The sequence below is a fragment of the Pelophylax lessonae genome (genome assembly GCF_965119305.1).
Source record: "Pelophylax lessonae genome assembly, chromosome: 9".
NCBI lineage: Eukaryota > Metazoa > Chordata > Amphibia > Anura > Ranidae > Pelophylax > Pelophylax lessonae.
Window position 1 is genome coordinate 270,753,883 of NC_138776.1, and position 16,156 is coordinate 270,770,038.

General features: G+C 46.3%; 2 protein-coding genes across 2 annotated transcripts in view; one reads left to right on the forward strand and one right to left on the reverse strand.

The window, feature by feature from the left end:
- Nucleotides 1-16,156, reverse strand: part of LOC309564464 (uncharacterized protein) — a gene marked incomplete at both ends in the record, with an annotated part of 826,241 nt that overhangs the window by 703,040 nt on the left and 107,045 nt on the right. The window contains 2 exon segments of the mRNA XM_082269094.1: nucleotides 2,784-3,744; nucleotides 4,252-4,391. Of these exon segments, the coding sequence (XP_082125220.1) occupies nucleotides 2,784-3,744; nucleotides 4,252-4,391 (1,101 nt within the window).
- The window catches only part of LOC309564057 (uncharacterized protein), a gene marked incomplete at its 5' end in the record, with an annotated part of 455,352 nt that overhangs the window by 282,844 nt on the left and 156,352 nt on the right, over nucleotides 1-16,156 (forward strand). The window lies entirely within an intron of this gene.

Below are 16,156 nucleotides of genomic sequence, written 5' to 3' on the forward strand. Positions count from 1 at the left end.
CCCCCACAGGGGATTCTTGGGACTTGTGCTGTTAGATGCTCCTCTGGGTGTTAGAAGTCAGTTACTGGTTGCAAGCTAAAGGAGACACTGGCTGGTGTCTTGAAGAGGCAAGGTTCACTGAGTTCCTTCAGCTACACAGGGACTTGTTCATCCCATACAGGTGCTTTATGGTCCTGCAGATGATCTGCGATACAGTTCTATTGAGAGAGTTGTCCTTACCTGTGAACAGTTATTTGGAGAATCCTACTAAATCCCTTCTCTTATCCAAAAAAAATGCGAAACTACAGATGTTCACAAGGAACCAATGTCATATGTGTGGACTTTAAGGGCACAGCATAAGACAGATAACAACTACATGGATTTATCCTAAAATAACATTTATTGATTTATCTAAAACCCGATCTCAATAAAATGAGGAAACTGACCCCAAACTGAGCTCAGCTCGTACACAGGAGATCAATGTCTCCTACTAATTTCACTCATGTACATCATACATATATAAGGATAAGTTGGTATATATCATAAGGTTCATGTAGGTATAGATATTTTCTCTGTTCACTGGTCTACGCGTTTCGCACAAGGCTTCTTCAGGACTTTGAAGATGTACAGACAGTTTTCTCTTATAAACAGACTCGATATTAGTGTTTCATACACATAGAACACAATTTGTATTTATGTACATCATAATAAATACAAACATGGCTTACTAGCACACGGCCTTCCTTCAAACCCCCAACAAATTAACCCGACCTGGGGAGGACACAGGGGGAAAAAAATCGGACCAAAACGGGTTGTATATATTAGGTATCGGTCCTGATGATCCTAGATAGAAGATAAAATATATATGTGTAGTAGTGTGAGGAGTAATTACATTCTCTATTCTATATCTATTCATACAGAAAGGAGGAAGGATAATCACCTTATGAGGATAGCAGGTTGGTATACACCGGATGGAGTTTATACTCCCATAATATGTGGGTGTCTCTCTCTATAGGGGTCACCTAGGTATATGATCAAAGCCCATCTTGTTTATGATTCATAGTTAGTGTACTCTTATCTTTAATAATGTAGGTTTCAGCCTACCTGTAGGTTAGGTATATCTCTTGGATATACTTACCTCCCCTTACCTATGTAAGAAATGTCAAATGGAGGAGGAGCCTGCAGTAGTTATTTTTTAATAAGGGATTTTTTAAGAATTGTGTGTTTTTATTACTTTTTGACACTTTTTTGGTGAATAGGTACGGGTAATATGTTCCCGATGCTCATTCACATGGGGGGTGGGGTGGGATCTGGGGGCCCCCTTGGTAAAAGGGGCTTTCAGATTACGACAAGTCCCCTGCCTGCAGACCCCCACAAGCACAAGCCACGGTTGTGGGGAAGAGGCCCTTGTCTCCATCAACATGGGGACGAGGTGCTTTAGGGTGGGGGGGCAGAGCTTCCCGAAAGCACCCACCCACCTATGTTGAGGACATGTGGCCTGGTATTGTTAAGGAGGTGGGCCCTCACTCGTCCCTCCCACTTTCCTGACCTGCCGGGCTGCATGCTGGGATAAAGGGCCTGGTATGGATTTTAGGGGAGAATCCACGCTGTTTTTTTTCCTTTAATTTTGGACACTAAAGGGCCTGGTATGGACTGGGGGGAGGGGGAGCACTCTGTTTTTTTTTCTGTTGCCGGGCAATGCCGGCATTCTTTTCTTTACTTTCATCTGTCAGTGGGGAAGCCCGCTGACAGCTGATGAGTCATGGTTGGTAAGGATGCAGGAGGCCGGCTTCCCGGCTTGCTGCTTAACAACCAGCTATTTCTTCACACAGAATTTGCATCGGTCAATTGTTTTTTTTGACTGATCCAAATTCTAATTGTTCTGAAAAGTTGGAATTCGTTAGAAAATGAATAAACAAAACAAATTTAACAGATTTCAACTAAATTCATTACAATTTCATTTGGAGATTTGGATAAATCCGAATCTAGGAATTACCACTCGGGACATCCTGGAAGACTTCTTGATACCAAAGGAAGCTCCTGACATCGTGCACAGCTGCCCAGCACCAGTCCCGCCCACCAATACTTCCAATAGGTAGGAAAACTTCATACAAAAATGGTCCTATAAGTGAGGAGGACAAAAAAAAATGCAGCCAATGGCTTATCCTGAACATATATGGGGTCTTATGGGGGAGGAACGAGGGCGGGGCTACCCAAACATATGCTGTCATGGACATCTGTCAGGAAAGCACATTATGGCCACTAGATGGAACTAACCATTATAGGAAATCCCAATTCGCCATGACTGGGGTAATGTGGGTCACATTTCATCAACACATTTATAACAACCAGACCTGAAAGTGTTTGTGAAATCTTCCCGCACAAAATGTACTCAGCCAATGAAAGGTAAGGACTCCATTTTTATTTTTCTCCTTCTATAAATGGCCAACACGGGACAACACTTCATCCATGTCTTTGGTGATCTCTGATCTCCTTAAGAAGTGTTTCTTACATGATGAACATCAGCCATGGAGTATATCTGAGGTGTATATCAGGGTGTGCTTCTTCCCCACATGTCCACCAACATTCATATAGAAGACATTTTCCGCACTCAAGGCACTAATACACCTCCAGGGTTGTGTGGGACCCCTGATGTACAGGAAGACAGGACTTCAGTGAGGAACATTTCCCTCACTCAGACCAGCAAAGTTCATTCTCCTCCGTGTGAGATCTCTGATGTGTGGAAAGAGTGGACTTCTGTGCAAAACATTTCCCGCACTCAGGACAGGAATACGGCTTCTCACCCGTGTGAGATCTCTGATGATTGGAAAGATCAGACTTCTGTGAAAAACATTTCCCACACTCAGGACAGGAATACGGCTTCTCCCCCGTGTGAGATCTCTGATGTGTGGAAAGATGGGACTTCTCTGAAAAACATTTCCCGCACTCAGGACAGGAATACGGCTTCTCACCCATGTGAGATCTCTGATGTTTGGAAAGATTAGGCTTCAGTGAAAAACATTTCCCGCACTCAGGACAGGAATACGGCTTCTCCCCCGTGTGAGATCTCTGATGTTTGGAAAGATCAGACTTCTGTGAAAAACATTTCCCGCATTTAGGACAGGAATACGGCTTCTCACCCGTGTGAGATCTCTGATGACTGGAAAGATGGGTCTTCCTAGAAAAACATTTCCCACACTCAGGACAGGAATACGGATTCTCCCCCGTGTGAGATCTCTGATGTGTGGAAAGATGGGACTTCTCTGAAAAACATTTCCCGCACTCAGGACAGGAATACGGCTTCTCACCCGTGTGAGATCTCTGATGACTGGAAAGATGGGTCTTCCTGGAAAAACATTTCCCACACTCAGGACAGGAATACGGCTTCTCCCCCGTGTGAGATCTCTGATGTTTGGAAAGATGGGACTTCTCTGAAAAACATTTACCGCACTCAGGACAGGAATACGGCTTCTCACCCGTGTGAGATCTCTGATGACTGGAAAGATGGGTCTTCCTAGAAAAACATTTCCCACACTCAGGACAGGAATACGGCTTCTCCCCCGTGTGAGATCTCTGATGTGTGGAAAGATGGGACTTCTCTGAAAAACATTTCCCGCACTCAGGACAGGAATACGGCTTCTCACCCGTGTGAGATTTCTGATGTCTGTAAAGAGTTGACTTCTCTGAAAAACATTTTCCGCACTCAGGACAGAAATACGGCTTCTCACCAGTGTGCAATCTCTGATGTGTGGAAAGAGCGGACGTCTGTGTAAAACATTTCCCACACTCAGGACAGGAATACGGCCTCTCACCAGTGTGCGATCTCTGATGTGTGGAAAGAGCGGATTTGCATGAAAAACATTTCCCGCACTCAGGACAGGAATACGGCTTCTCACCAGTGTGCAATCTCTGATGTGTGGAAAGAGTGAACTTCCGTGAAAAATATTTCCCGCACTCAGGACAGGAATACGGCTTCTCACCAGTGTGCGATCTCTGATGTGTGGAAAGCGCGGACATCCGTGCAAAACATTTCCCACACGCAGGACAGGAATACAGCTTCTCACTGGTGTGAGATCTTTTATGCACATTAAGATTGCCTTTCAAACGGAAACTCTTCCCGCACTCAGAACAGGAGAACCTCTTATCTGTTGTAAGTACGGCCCCGTCCCTCACAGTCTGAGGTTCCTCAGGATAAGAGGAATACGATGGTCCCGCACTGTCCCTCACAGTCTGAGGCTCCTCAGGATAAGAGGAATACGATGGTCCATCTACACTGTGTGGTGCCGGATGGACATTTGAGGTAGCCGGGTTTTCTCCTGGACTATACTGTGTGATGTCCTCATCTTCTACTTTACAGTCTGGAGACAAAGTGAGACAATCCTCTGAGGTTTTCCTCATCTCCCATCCATCTACTAAAATAGAAATACAAAGATTATTACTAGACATCAGCAGATTGGTTCCCCTAAACCAGGACTCCGCCCACATTAGACAGCTTTGTCTCTGAGGATCTTACAATTCCCCCCTCAAGGTAACTAGTAAATGGGTCCTCTGATCACCTACCAGTTCATTTATTTATTCATGGACCTTAGTCAGAGAGTGAGGAAACAACTAGTGTTGAGCGAACACGGACTGTATTGTTCGGGTCCGTACCGGATAATTGGATTTTTGCTACCCGGACACAGACCCGAAAACTTTACTGTATGTTCGGGTTTAAAATCCGTGTTCGGTAATTTTATTTCCTGTTTTGTATGTAATGGCGCGCTTTTAATGGCGGGCTTTCAACAGCCAATCAACAAGCGTTTAACTGGTGTGCCTTAAGCCATCCCAGCCATGCCTACTAATGTATTAGTAGCTGTGATTGGCCATCTGAAGCATGTGACCCATGTCTTTATAAGCTCGAGAGACACAGCGCGGTGCGTCATTCTGCTGTAGTGTAGGAAGAGAGCACACATCATACGTGCTGGCTGCTGCTGATTAGGGACAGACAGGGAAAAACAACATTGTGCCCGAAAACAATGCAGGGACAGGTCGGAGTGTAGGCAGGGAAAGCTATTTGAGCATTTTAGGGACAGGCTGGAGAGATTAGGCAGGGACAGATAGGAGACACAGGAGAGAACAATCGTCTTTTAGCGATCTACATCGATTTTGCTGTGTGGGGGGTGGTGCAGTGAACAATCTTTTTGCCCTCACTTGAGCCCACTGAGGAGGAGGAGGAGGGAGAGAGAAAAAAATATATTTTTATCAGTCTGTTGTGTGCAGCGTTCAGCTATATTTTACTACAGATTGCTGTTCTAATCTGCTATTTAAAAATTACAAAGTTAAAGGGGAATTTTTTTTTTCCCCTTCATAGCCTGCTGTTGACCGTGACATAAGACACTGCTGTGTTCACATGTGCTATTAAAAAATCACCAATTTTATATACTTTTTTCTATTCCGCTATTCAATCTACACCCTTTGGGGTAAAAAAATTAAATTGCGGCATAGTCTGTATCGGTACGTGTGAGATACACCTTTCAAATTTTTGTGGCGCATCTTCCACCGCCGAGGATTGCAGGGGGTTTCAGTTTGCCTCCTGTTCCGAACTCCTCCTACTCCTCATCCTGCCTTTAGGGTACAAAAAATTGTAATCGGGGCCTAGTCTGTGTTTGTACGTGTGAGACACACCTTTTTATATCATATTTTCTATTCCGCTATTCAATCTACCCCCTTCTGGGGTGGAAAAAATTAAATTACAGCATAGTCTGTATCGGTACGTGTGAGATACATCTTTTAAATTTGTTTGGCGCATCTCCTTCCACCGCCGAGGATTGCAGGGTGCTTCAGTTTGCCTCCTGTTCCGAACTCCTCCTACTCCTCTTCCTCATCCTCATCCTCCCTTTAAAAAAAAAAAAATTGTAATCGGGCCTAGTCTGTGTTTGTACGTGTGAGATACACCGTTTTATATACTTTTTTCTATTCCGCTATTCAATATACACCCTTTTGGGGTGAAAAAAATTAAATTGCGGCATAGTTTGCATATTTGACTGTGAGATACACCCGTGCGATACTGTTGTTGTTTTGTTCCGCTATTCAATAAACACCTTTCTAGGGCAAGATCATAAATTACAGAAATATGAGGAGACCGTCAAATAAGGGCCGTGGCCTGGGTCGTGGTGCTGCTGGTAGAGCTCCTGTTGCAAGGAGAGGACATGGTCGATCTGTGCCAGCTACACGCACAAGTGAAACACCTTCCTCAAGTGTGAGTAGGCGACAGAACCTGCGGCAGTATTTGGTAGGGCATCATGCGCCTCTACAAGTGTTGAGGAAAGAACAAGTAGAGGCGATAGTAGATTGGTTTGCTGACAGTGCCTCCAGTTCCTTCACATTGTCTCCCACCCAGTCTACTGCAGAAAGGTCAGAGTTGGCACCTGCAGCCGATGTCCAACCGTCTTTCACCTCACCCCCTTGCAAATCAGGCAAGCAGTCTGAGCCCCAAGTCATGCAGCAGTCTCTTCTTCTTTTTGATGACTCTGTCAGCAGGGTTTCCCAGGGCCATCCACCTAGCCCTGCCCCAGAAGTGTAAGAGATTGAGTGCAGCGATGCCCAACCACTTATTTCTCAAGATGAGTACATGGAAGGACCATCGCAGCACGTCTCCGATGATGACGAAACGCAGGTGCCAACTGCTGCGGCACTCACAATTGTGGCGACCGACAAGGAGGGCAGGGGTGAAGACTGGGTGGAAGATGATGTGGAGGACGATGAGGTCCTCGACTCCACATGGAATGAAGGTCATGCAGGTGACCTGAGTAGTTTGGAGGAAGAGGCGGTGGTCGCACTGAGCCACCAGCACAGCAGAAGAGGGAGCAGGGTGCAGAAGCGGAGCAGCCGTGCCCTAGACACTACGCCTGCTACTGCCCAACGCAGCAAGGGACCGAGCGCACCAAAGCCAGCTCAAAGGAGTTCTCTAGCGTGGAAGTTCTTCAGACAATGTGCTGATGACAGGACACGAGTGGTTTGCACCCTGTGCAATCAGAGCCTGAAGCGAGGCACCAACCTGAGCACAACCTGCATGATCAGGCATCTAAGTGCAAAGCACGAGCTGCAGTGGAGTAGACACCTTCAAAACCAAGAAAGGTCTCTGGCTCCTCCTGCTTCCTCTTCTGCTGCAGTCTCGGCCTCTTCATCCACCTCTGTAGTGATACCGGAACCTGATCTGTCAGCAACACCACCACCTGGGTCACCAACCATCTCCACAATGTCCCGTGGAAGCGTTCAGCTTTCCATCTCCCAAACACTTCAGAGGAAGAGGAAGTACCCCCCTACCCACCCGCGATCCCTGGCCCTGAATGCCAGCATTTCAAAATTCTTGGCCTTTGAAATGCTGTAATTCCGTCTGGTGGAGACGCACAGTTTTAAAAGCCTTATGTCGGTGGCTGTCCCACAGTACGTCGTGCCCAGCCGCCACTACTTTTCCAGGCAAGCCATCCCTTCCCTGCACAACCAAGTGGGGGAAAAAATCAGGTGTGCACTGCGCAACGCCATCTGTGCCAAGGTCCACCTAACTACCGATACGTGGACCAGTAAGCACGGTCAGGGGCGTTATATCTCCCTAACGGCACACTGGGTAAATGCAGTGGCGGATGGGCCTGAGGCGGATAGCAATTTGGCGCATGTCCTTCCACCACCGAGGATTGCAGGGCGCTTCAGTTTTCCTCCTGTTCCTAACTCCTCCTACTCCGCTTCCTCATCCTATATCGCCTCCTCATCCGGTCAGCCTAACACCTTCACCACTAACTTCAGCACAGCCAGGGGTAAACGACAGCAGGCAGTTTTAAAACTTGCCTGTTTGGGGGAAAAAAACACACACCACGCAGGAGTTGTGGAGGAGCATGGAACAGCAGACAAATGAGTGGTTGCTGCCAGCGAGCCTCAAGCCCGGCCTGGTGGTGTGCGATAACGGGCGAAATCTCATAGCAGCTCTGGGCCTAACCGGTTTGACACACATCCCTTGCCTGGCACATGTGCTGAATTTGGTGGTGCAGAGGTTCCTTAAAAATTACCCCGATATGTCAGAGCTGCTGCAGAAAGTGCGGGCCGTATGTGCGCACTTTCGGGGTTCTCACCCTGCTGCTGCTCGCCTGTCAGCGCTGCAGCGTAACTTCGGCTTTCCCGCTGACCGCCTCATATGTGACGTGCCCACAAGGTGGAACTCCACCTTGCACATGCTGGAAAGACTGTGCGAGCAGCAGCAGGCCATAGTGGAGTTTCAGCTGCAGCACGCACGCGTGAGTCGCTCTGCGGAACAGCACCACTTCACCACCAATAACTGGGCCTCCATGCGAGACCTGTGTGCCTCGTTGCGCTGTTTTGTGTACTCCACCAATATGGCCAGTGCCAATGACGCCGTTGTCAGCTTAACTATCCCACTTCTATGCCTCCTTGAAAAAACGATTCGGGCGATGATGGAAGAGGATGTGGCACAGGATGAGGAGGAGGAGGAAGAGGGATCATTTCCAAGGCTTTCAGGGCAGTCATTCACAAGTGGCTCTGAGGGTGGGTCCCTGCACCCACAAATGCCAGGTACACAATTGTCCAGCAGGGGCACAGTTCTGGAGGATGAGGAGGATGAGGAGGAGGAGATGGAGGAGGAGATCGAACCATGTTCACAGCAGGGTGGCACCCAGGCCAGCTCATGGCCATCACTGGTGCGTGGCTGGGGGGGGATACAGAGGACACAGACGATACACCTCCCACAGAGGACAGCCTTTCGTTGCCTCTGGGCAGCCTGGCACACATGAGCGATTACATGCTGCAGTGTCTCCACAACGACCGCCAAGTTGCCCACATTCTAACTTGTGCTGATTACTGGGTGGCCACGCTGCTGGATCCCCGTTACAAGGACAACGTACCATCCTTAATTCACTCACTGGAGCGTGATCGCAAGATGCGCGAGTACAAGCGTACACTGGTAGACGCGATGCTGCTGGCATTCCCACCTGACAGCGGGGCCACAGTGGAAGCACAAGGCCAAGGCAGAGGAGGAGGAGGAAGAGGTCGCCAACGCAACCAGGGCACCGCCAGCGCCTCAGAAGGCAGGGATAGCATGGCCGAAATGTGGAAAAGCTTTGTCAGCACGCCACAACAAACAGCAGCACCAGCAGCTCATATGGAACGTCTTAGCAGGAGGCAGCATTTCACCAACATGGTGGAGCAGTATGTGTGCACACGCCTACATGTAGTAAATGACGGGTCTGCCCCCTTTAACTTCTGGGTCTCCAAATTGGGCACATGGCCTGAGCTTGCCCTTTACGCCTTGGAGGTGCTGGCGTGCCCTGCAGCCAGTGTATTATCTGAACGTGTATTTAGCACGGCTGGGGGCGTTATCACAGACAAGCGCATTGTCCAGAGACAATGTGGACAAGCTCACGTTCATTAAAATGAACCAGGCATGGATCCCACAGGACTTTTCCGTACCTTGTGCAGAATAGAGATGGATACCGACCTTACCCAGCCATTGTTATATTTCTCATCTTTCTCACTCTTTTGGGGTGTACCCTAATTTAAAATGACTGAAAAAAAGCAGTGTTGGCTACCTCGTCCTCCTCCACCGCCGCTTCCACCTACACCGCCACATCCACCGCCACCTCAACGTCCCTCCTACTCCATATGGGCCTCGTCCTTCACAGATGAAGAAAATTTTTTATGTTTCTGTTTTTTTTTGTTGTTTTAAGTTATTTCCCTATCCACATTTGTTTGCAGAGCACTTGTCATGCTCTTAACTACATTTTGCTGCCATTTGCAGCACTCTAGCCCTTTCCATTGTTTTTTTAGAGCCATTTTAGTGCCTGAAAGTTCGGGTCCCCATTGACTTCAATGGGGTTCGGTGTCCGGGTAAAGTTCGGAAAAAGTCCGGGACACAGACCCGGACTTTTTTTTCAAGTTCGGCCGAACCCGCCGAACACGGACATCCAGGTGTCCGCTCAACTCTAGAAACAACGAGAACTGTCTTTTATAGGAGTGACAGTGATGAGGGGATTATAGGACGAGTTTCCCCTCCCCCTCTACCACTCATTGCCATCTTCCCAACACAAGAAGTCCCGCACTTCCTTATTTAGTACATTATTTAGTCATTAATAACAGCGGGGCTGAGCCCCACCAGAGGTCAGAGAGTGAGGATGGGGGGAGAACAACCAAGATGAAGACTGGACTGATCCTGAAGACCATATATATCATCACGTTGGGCGGAGTGCCCTCAAGTTACACTGAGACTGATGCTTGGGGAATCTGCAGTGATTGTGTGTATTCAATGCTGGATTGCTTTTTTAACCTTGTGAGTGCTTTTCTTATCCATGTAATAAATATAACAGTGAGCACTATGGAGTCTCTTTATCTCTAGTAGCAGGAGCTGGCTACCTAAAGAGGAGGCTCCGCCTACATGTACCTGAAGGTGTGTGATTTCCTGCTGGGTGTGTCCTCTTGGTATGGAGCAATGGGGTCCATCTGAAGAGGTGAGAGTACACCTGGAATTGCAGAGTGGGGCACTGTCAGCTTATTTTCCGTGACACCAGAAGGGTGGATTTGTGGCTCATTCATGTTTACTGTGGATTGGAAAACTGTTTGCGACTGTTCACCAGTGTGCGTGTCTTTTCATGTCTTTTCTTCAAGTTTTTGTGTGTTTGTGTGTAACAGTGTGTGCATTGTATAGATAGAATATACACGGCTCAATAAAAATGAAAGGAACTCAGTGACTTGGGTGTGAGACTATACAGACATATCCCTCCACCCGGCACAGCCAGCAAATAACAGACAAGTAACCCCGGGAGAATTGTTCTGTCAGAGATCTTGCTAGACCCGGGAATGGGGCAGAAAACCCAAGGTACATACCCCAGGTGTCTAGGCTGAGCAACGTCTATGGTGAACATCAACATTTTGCTACCAGCTGAACCCCAGAATCTCCATAAATCCAGTCTAGAGACATAAATTGTGTCTGCAGCACAGAGAAGGAAGATTATCCGAGAGAAATACAGGAATACAGGATGGGGAACACAGCTCAGGAAAGTCACCAGGGTATTACAAGCTGATATCACCCAGTCCCCGCCCTACTCTGGACCAATCAGTGAGCAGTATGGGTGGAGGAATGGATTTAGTGTTAATGACCCACCTGTGCTGATCTCTGTATGAGTGTCCTCTTCTATAAATGTCCCCGTTATTCCATCCTCCTCCATAGACTGCTGATCATCCCTCACATACGTCTCTTCTTCTTCTGCTTTAACCTCAAATTCTATATCGATTGGATCTCCACTCTAAACCAAGAAAATGAGAGAAAATATCATCTGGAAGATATAAACTTACATAAAAAACACACAAATCCCCTCCACAAGTCCATGTTCTAAATACTCCATCCCACCAACCTTGCAATAGTGAGGGATGGTGTGACCTTCCTGTGTGGAATCCCAGGAATACAGAGGACGGGGACATCTCTCTGGTGGGTTCCTGGTATTAGGTGGCTCCATCATATTCTTGTGTCCTTCTGAAACCTCCTCCATCACTCCATACTCCTCATCCTCCTCTTTATACTCTTCTTTTACAACAATATTATCCTTGGAGTTTTCATTCTGAAAAATATAATAAAATATTCATTGTAAAAAAACACGATTGCTTATAAATCACAACTGTAAAAAATAAGCTGCGCTGTGTGTTGAACCATCAACTGAAATAGTCCATAGAAAGACCAATAACAAAAATAAGGATGTGAAGACTTGTGCAAATACCCCTTACCAAATAGCTGATAGAGAGAAGCCAAATGATGAGTATTCACTTGTCCTCACGGATGTGACACAATAATTCACCCAATAACGATATGCTTCTCAGCAAGGGGCATTAAATAAAAGAAAATAGACACCATAGTGTAAATCCAACTTTAAATGGGAATAAGCACCAAAAGTAGTAATCAAGCCTTGTACAGGTACCGCTTACCAGAGTTACGATAGGTTAAAGCCAGACAATGAAGGGTGACTCCAGACCCGCCTCAGAAGTTGGGGATCAGGGGACCTTGTGATGTCAGTATGGAACTCCAGCAACGTGTAGGTTGAATTATGAAAAATAGAACAAGGCGAACGCCATAGCGTAAAACCATAAACAAAAACAAACAACACCCAAGTGATGTGCAAACAACAGGTCTCGTGAGGGAGAGTCAGTGCATATAGATGAATAAAACACCAACCACCAAGTAAACTCCGTAGGTACCCCTTACCGGATGCTAAATGAAGAAAAAGCAAACAGGGGAATGTGTAGGGTATCAATCCAGTGAAGATGGCTGCTTATCAGATGGATGAGGGTAAAGCGTAACAAAGAGAGAGGGGACACCGAACATGCAGACCGGGTGACCAGTGGTGTGTATAGGTACTCTTACCAACTTCAATGGTTAAACAAGCAGAGATGTATAAACTCAGCTCGAGCTCCCAAAAGTGGAATCAACCGACTCAACAAATGGATGGATAGATGGGGAATCTAAAGGTTATCACTCAAATCGGGGGGCTTCTCCAAAGGGCTCAGGGCTCAGATGGTGAATCAAGGATCAGCCGGAGGACACAGAGGAGAGAGCCATAGTGTAAAACCCCAAATATGTTTATTAACAAAAAAGAATAAAACTTACAAACGTCAGAAGATAATAGCATGTGTGGAGAGGGATGTACGAGCCGCCGGCCGGACGGCTCCGCTCGTCCTAAGGACGCGGCGTGCTGACGTCATCCCCACGTGATCCACCTTTGAAGGACAGGCGAGTGGAGCCGTCCGGCCGGCCGTCGGCTCGTACATCCCTCTCCACACATGCTATTATCTTCTGACGTTTGTAAGTTTTATTCTTTTTTGTTAATAAACATATTTGGGGTTTTACACTATGGCTCTCTCCTCTGTGTCCTCCGGCTGATCCTTGATTCACCATCTGAGCCCTGAGCCCTTTGGAGAAGCCCCCCGATTTGAGTGATAACCTTTGGATTCCCCATCTATCCATCCATTTGTTGAGTCGGTTGATTCCACTTTTGGGAGCTCGAGCTGAGTTTATACATCTCTGCTTGTTTAACCATTGAAGTTGGTAAGAGTATCTATACACACCACTGGTCACCCGGTCTGCATGTTCGGTGTCCCCTCTCTCTTTGTTACGCTTTACCCTCATCCATCTGGTAAGCAGCCATCTTCACTGGATTGATACCCTACACATTCCCCTGTTTGCTTTTTCTTCATTTAGCATCCGGTAAGGGGTACCTACGGAGTTTACTTGGTGGTTGGTGTTTTATTCATCTATATGCACTGACTCTCCCTCACGAGACCTGTTGTTTGCACATCACTTGGGTGTTGTTTGTTTTTGTTTATGGTTTTACGCTATGGCGTTCACCTTGTTCTATTCTTCATAATTCAACCTACACGTTGCTGGAGTTCCATACTGACATCACGAGGTCCCCTGATCCCCAACTTCTGAGGCGGGTCTGGAGTCACCCTTCATTGTCTGGCTTTAACCTATCGTAACTCTGGTAAGCGGTACCTGTACAAGGCTTGATTACTACTTTTGGTGCTTATTCCCATTTAAAGTTGGATTTACACTATGGTGTCTATTTTCTTTTATTTAATGCCCCTTGCTGAGAAGCCCATCGTTATTGGGTGAATTGTGTCACATCCGTGAGGACAAGTGAATACTCATCATTTGGCTTCTCTCTATCAGCTATTTGGTAAGGGGTATTTGCACAAGTCTTCACATCCTTATTTTTGTTATTGGTCTTTCTATGGACTATTTCAGTTGATGGTTCAACACACAGTGCAGCTTATCTTTTACTGTTCTATTTTGGGGTGTCTGTCGCACTTGAAGTTGCTGCTCATTATTGTATTGGTTTGAATTAGCGCAGCTGTTTCCATATTTATTCTATAAATCATAATTACCAATAATTATCAGACATCTACCTGATGATGGTGAGGGATGGTGTGACCTTCTTGTGTGGAATCCTGGGAATACAGAGGACGAGGACATCTCTCTGGTGGGTTTCTGTAGCTGGATGACTCCACCATGGTGTCCTGGTACAGATCTTTGTGTACTTCCTCTATGACCCCATCCTCATCATCCTCCTCTTTTATCTCTTCTTTAACCTCAACTTTAGAATCTCTCAGGTTTCCACTCTGAATATATAATAAAAATGACATCAATGGTAACAATGCAGATAATGTACAGATCCTAATGATACTATCAGTGATTTTTCCTCATCTACCTGATGATGGTGAGGGATGGTGTGACCTTCCTGTGTGGAATCCCGGGAATACAGAGGATGGGGGCATCTCTCTGGTGGGTTCTCATTACTGGAACCATCTGTAGGAAACACACACTGTCGGGGACCATAAACCAGGCGAAGACAGAAAGTACAGTTAAAAAAAAAAAAAAAAAATCACACCTTTAATGAAATAACAGTTCAGGAATGTAGTCAAAAACAGAAGCCGGGATTTGGATTCCAGAGCAGGTAATCAGAGGACCCGGGGTCAAGAAACCAGAAGTCAGCATAGTCAGGAGAAAAAATTAGGAATAGGAAGAGAAGTCAGCCAGGGCAAGTAACAAACAGAAACACACTGGAGATCATAGACCAAGCAAGGGCAAGGAGGAAATGAGCTCAGCTGCTTCAAAAGCAAAAAAGGGGCTGGCTGTAGGCTGGACTAATGAGGCAGGAAATGGTAATCAGTTGAGTCATTGTGGTAACAAGCGGCTGGTAGTTACCCAACAGCTAAGCAGCTTCTAAACATTGAAAGAAAAGAGCGGCTCGCTAACTATCAGGAGCCCAGCCCTGACAGTAGCCTCTTCCCCAACAATCCCTCCCCCTTGGGGGAGCACCAGACTTGAGGGGAAAACGTATATGGAAAGCCTGGAGCAGAAAAGGAGCATTTACGTCCGAGGATGAGTTCCAAGAGCGTTCCCCTGGACCGTAACCCCTCTGTGAACTAGATAGTGTATATGTCCACTAAACCTACGGGAGTTAATGATAGATTGTATCTCATATTCCACATGGTTGTCAACCTTAAGCGGGCGAGGGCCTGGTACTGAGGTGGTATAGCAATAACACGTAAGGAAACATGGAATACATTGTAAATACGAACGTTGGAAGGAAGATCTAATGTGTAGGCCACTGGGTTAACCTTACCCTCTCCCCAACTTAGTAGGAGGATGCAGGTAGGTGTCAGTGGTCAGCATGGTTTGTACCTCTCTCTGGAGTGTTGCAAAAATTTCTGGACCTGCACCTAAGTGGAACAGAGTTCCTGAAGATGTTGCTCTAACGCAGAAATGCTTTGCAGGATAGATGTATCAGGCAACATAGATGGCTGGAACTCATAGTTCACCATAAACTGAGATAATCAGGAGGCGGCATTGATTGTTCTATTGTAAGCAAACTCCACCCAAGGTAACAGGTCCCACCAGTTGTTATGGTGGTCAGAGATATAGCAACGTAAGAACTGCTGCCAGGCTTGGTCGGCCCATTCTGCTGCCCCATTGGACTGTGGGTGATATGCAGAGGAGAAGGAAATCTAAACTCCCAACTATGCACAAAAGGCTCATCAAAAATTGGACACCATCTGGCTACCCCTGTCCGAGATGATAACTTTAGGTAACCCATGTAACTGAAAGAACTCTCCAGTGAAAATGGATGCCAGTTCCTTGGACACAGGCAACTTCTTTAGCGGAATGCAATGTGACATTTTAAAAAACGGTCAACCACCATAAGAATAACTGTGTTGCTATGGGAGTTGCGTAAATCCATAATAAAATCAATATACAAGTGGATCGAAGGCCTCTCTGCACTGCGTATGGGTTGAAGGAGGTATCTCAAAGCTGGAGATGACCTGGATACATCGGGTTAAAACATACGTACCGTTTGGACTGAATGTAGAAACAAATGCGTTTATAGATAATGCGTAATTATATTCAGTTTGACTGGGTTCCCAGTTTTATTTTTTATCCATTTTTTTTAATACTTATTGTTTCAAATTTTTATCTTTATCACCACAGAACAGCCTCAATCACATGTAGTCAATATATATGTGTTAGTATTCTAGAGGACCCTATTGGTAACATATGGGTCCAGGTTTACCCTATTGGATACCTATGTGTTCAATAATTACTGGAGTTTGTCTAATTGGTTGGACATAAGAGTAATTACATAGGTAA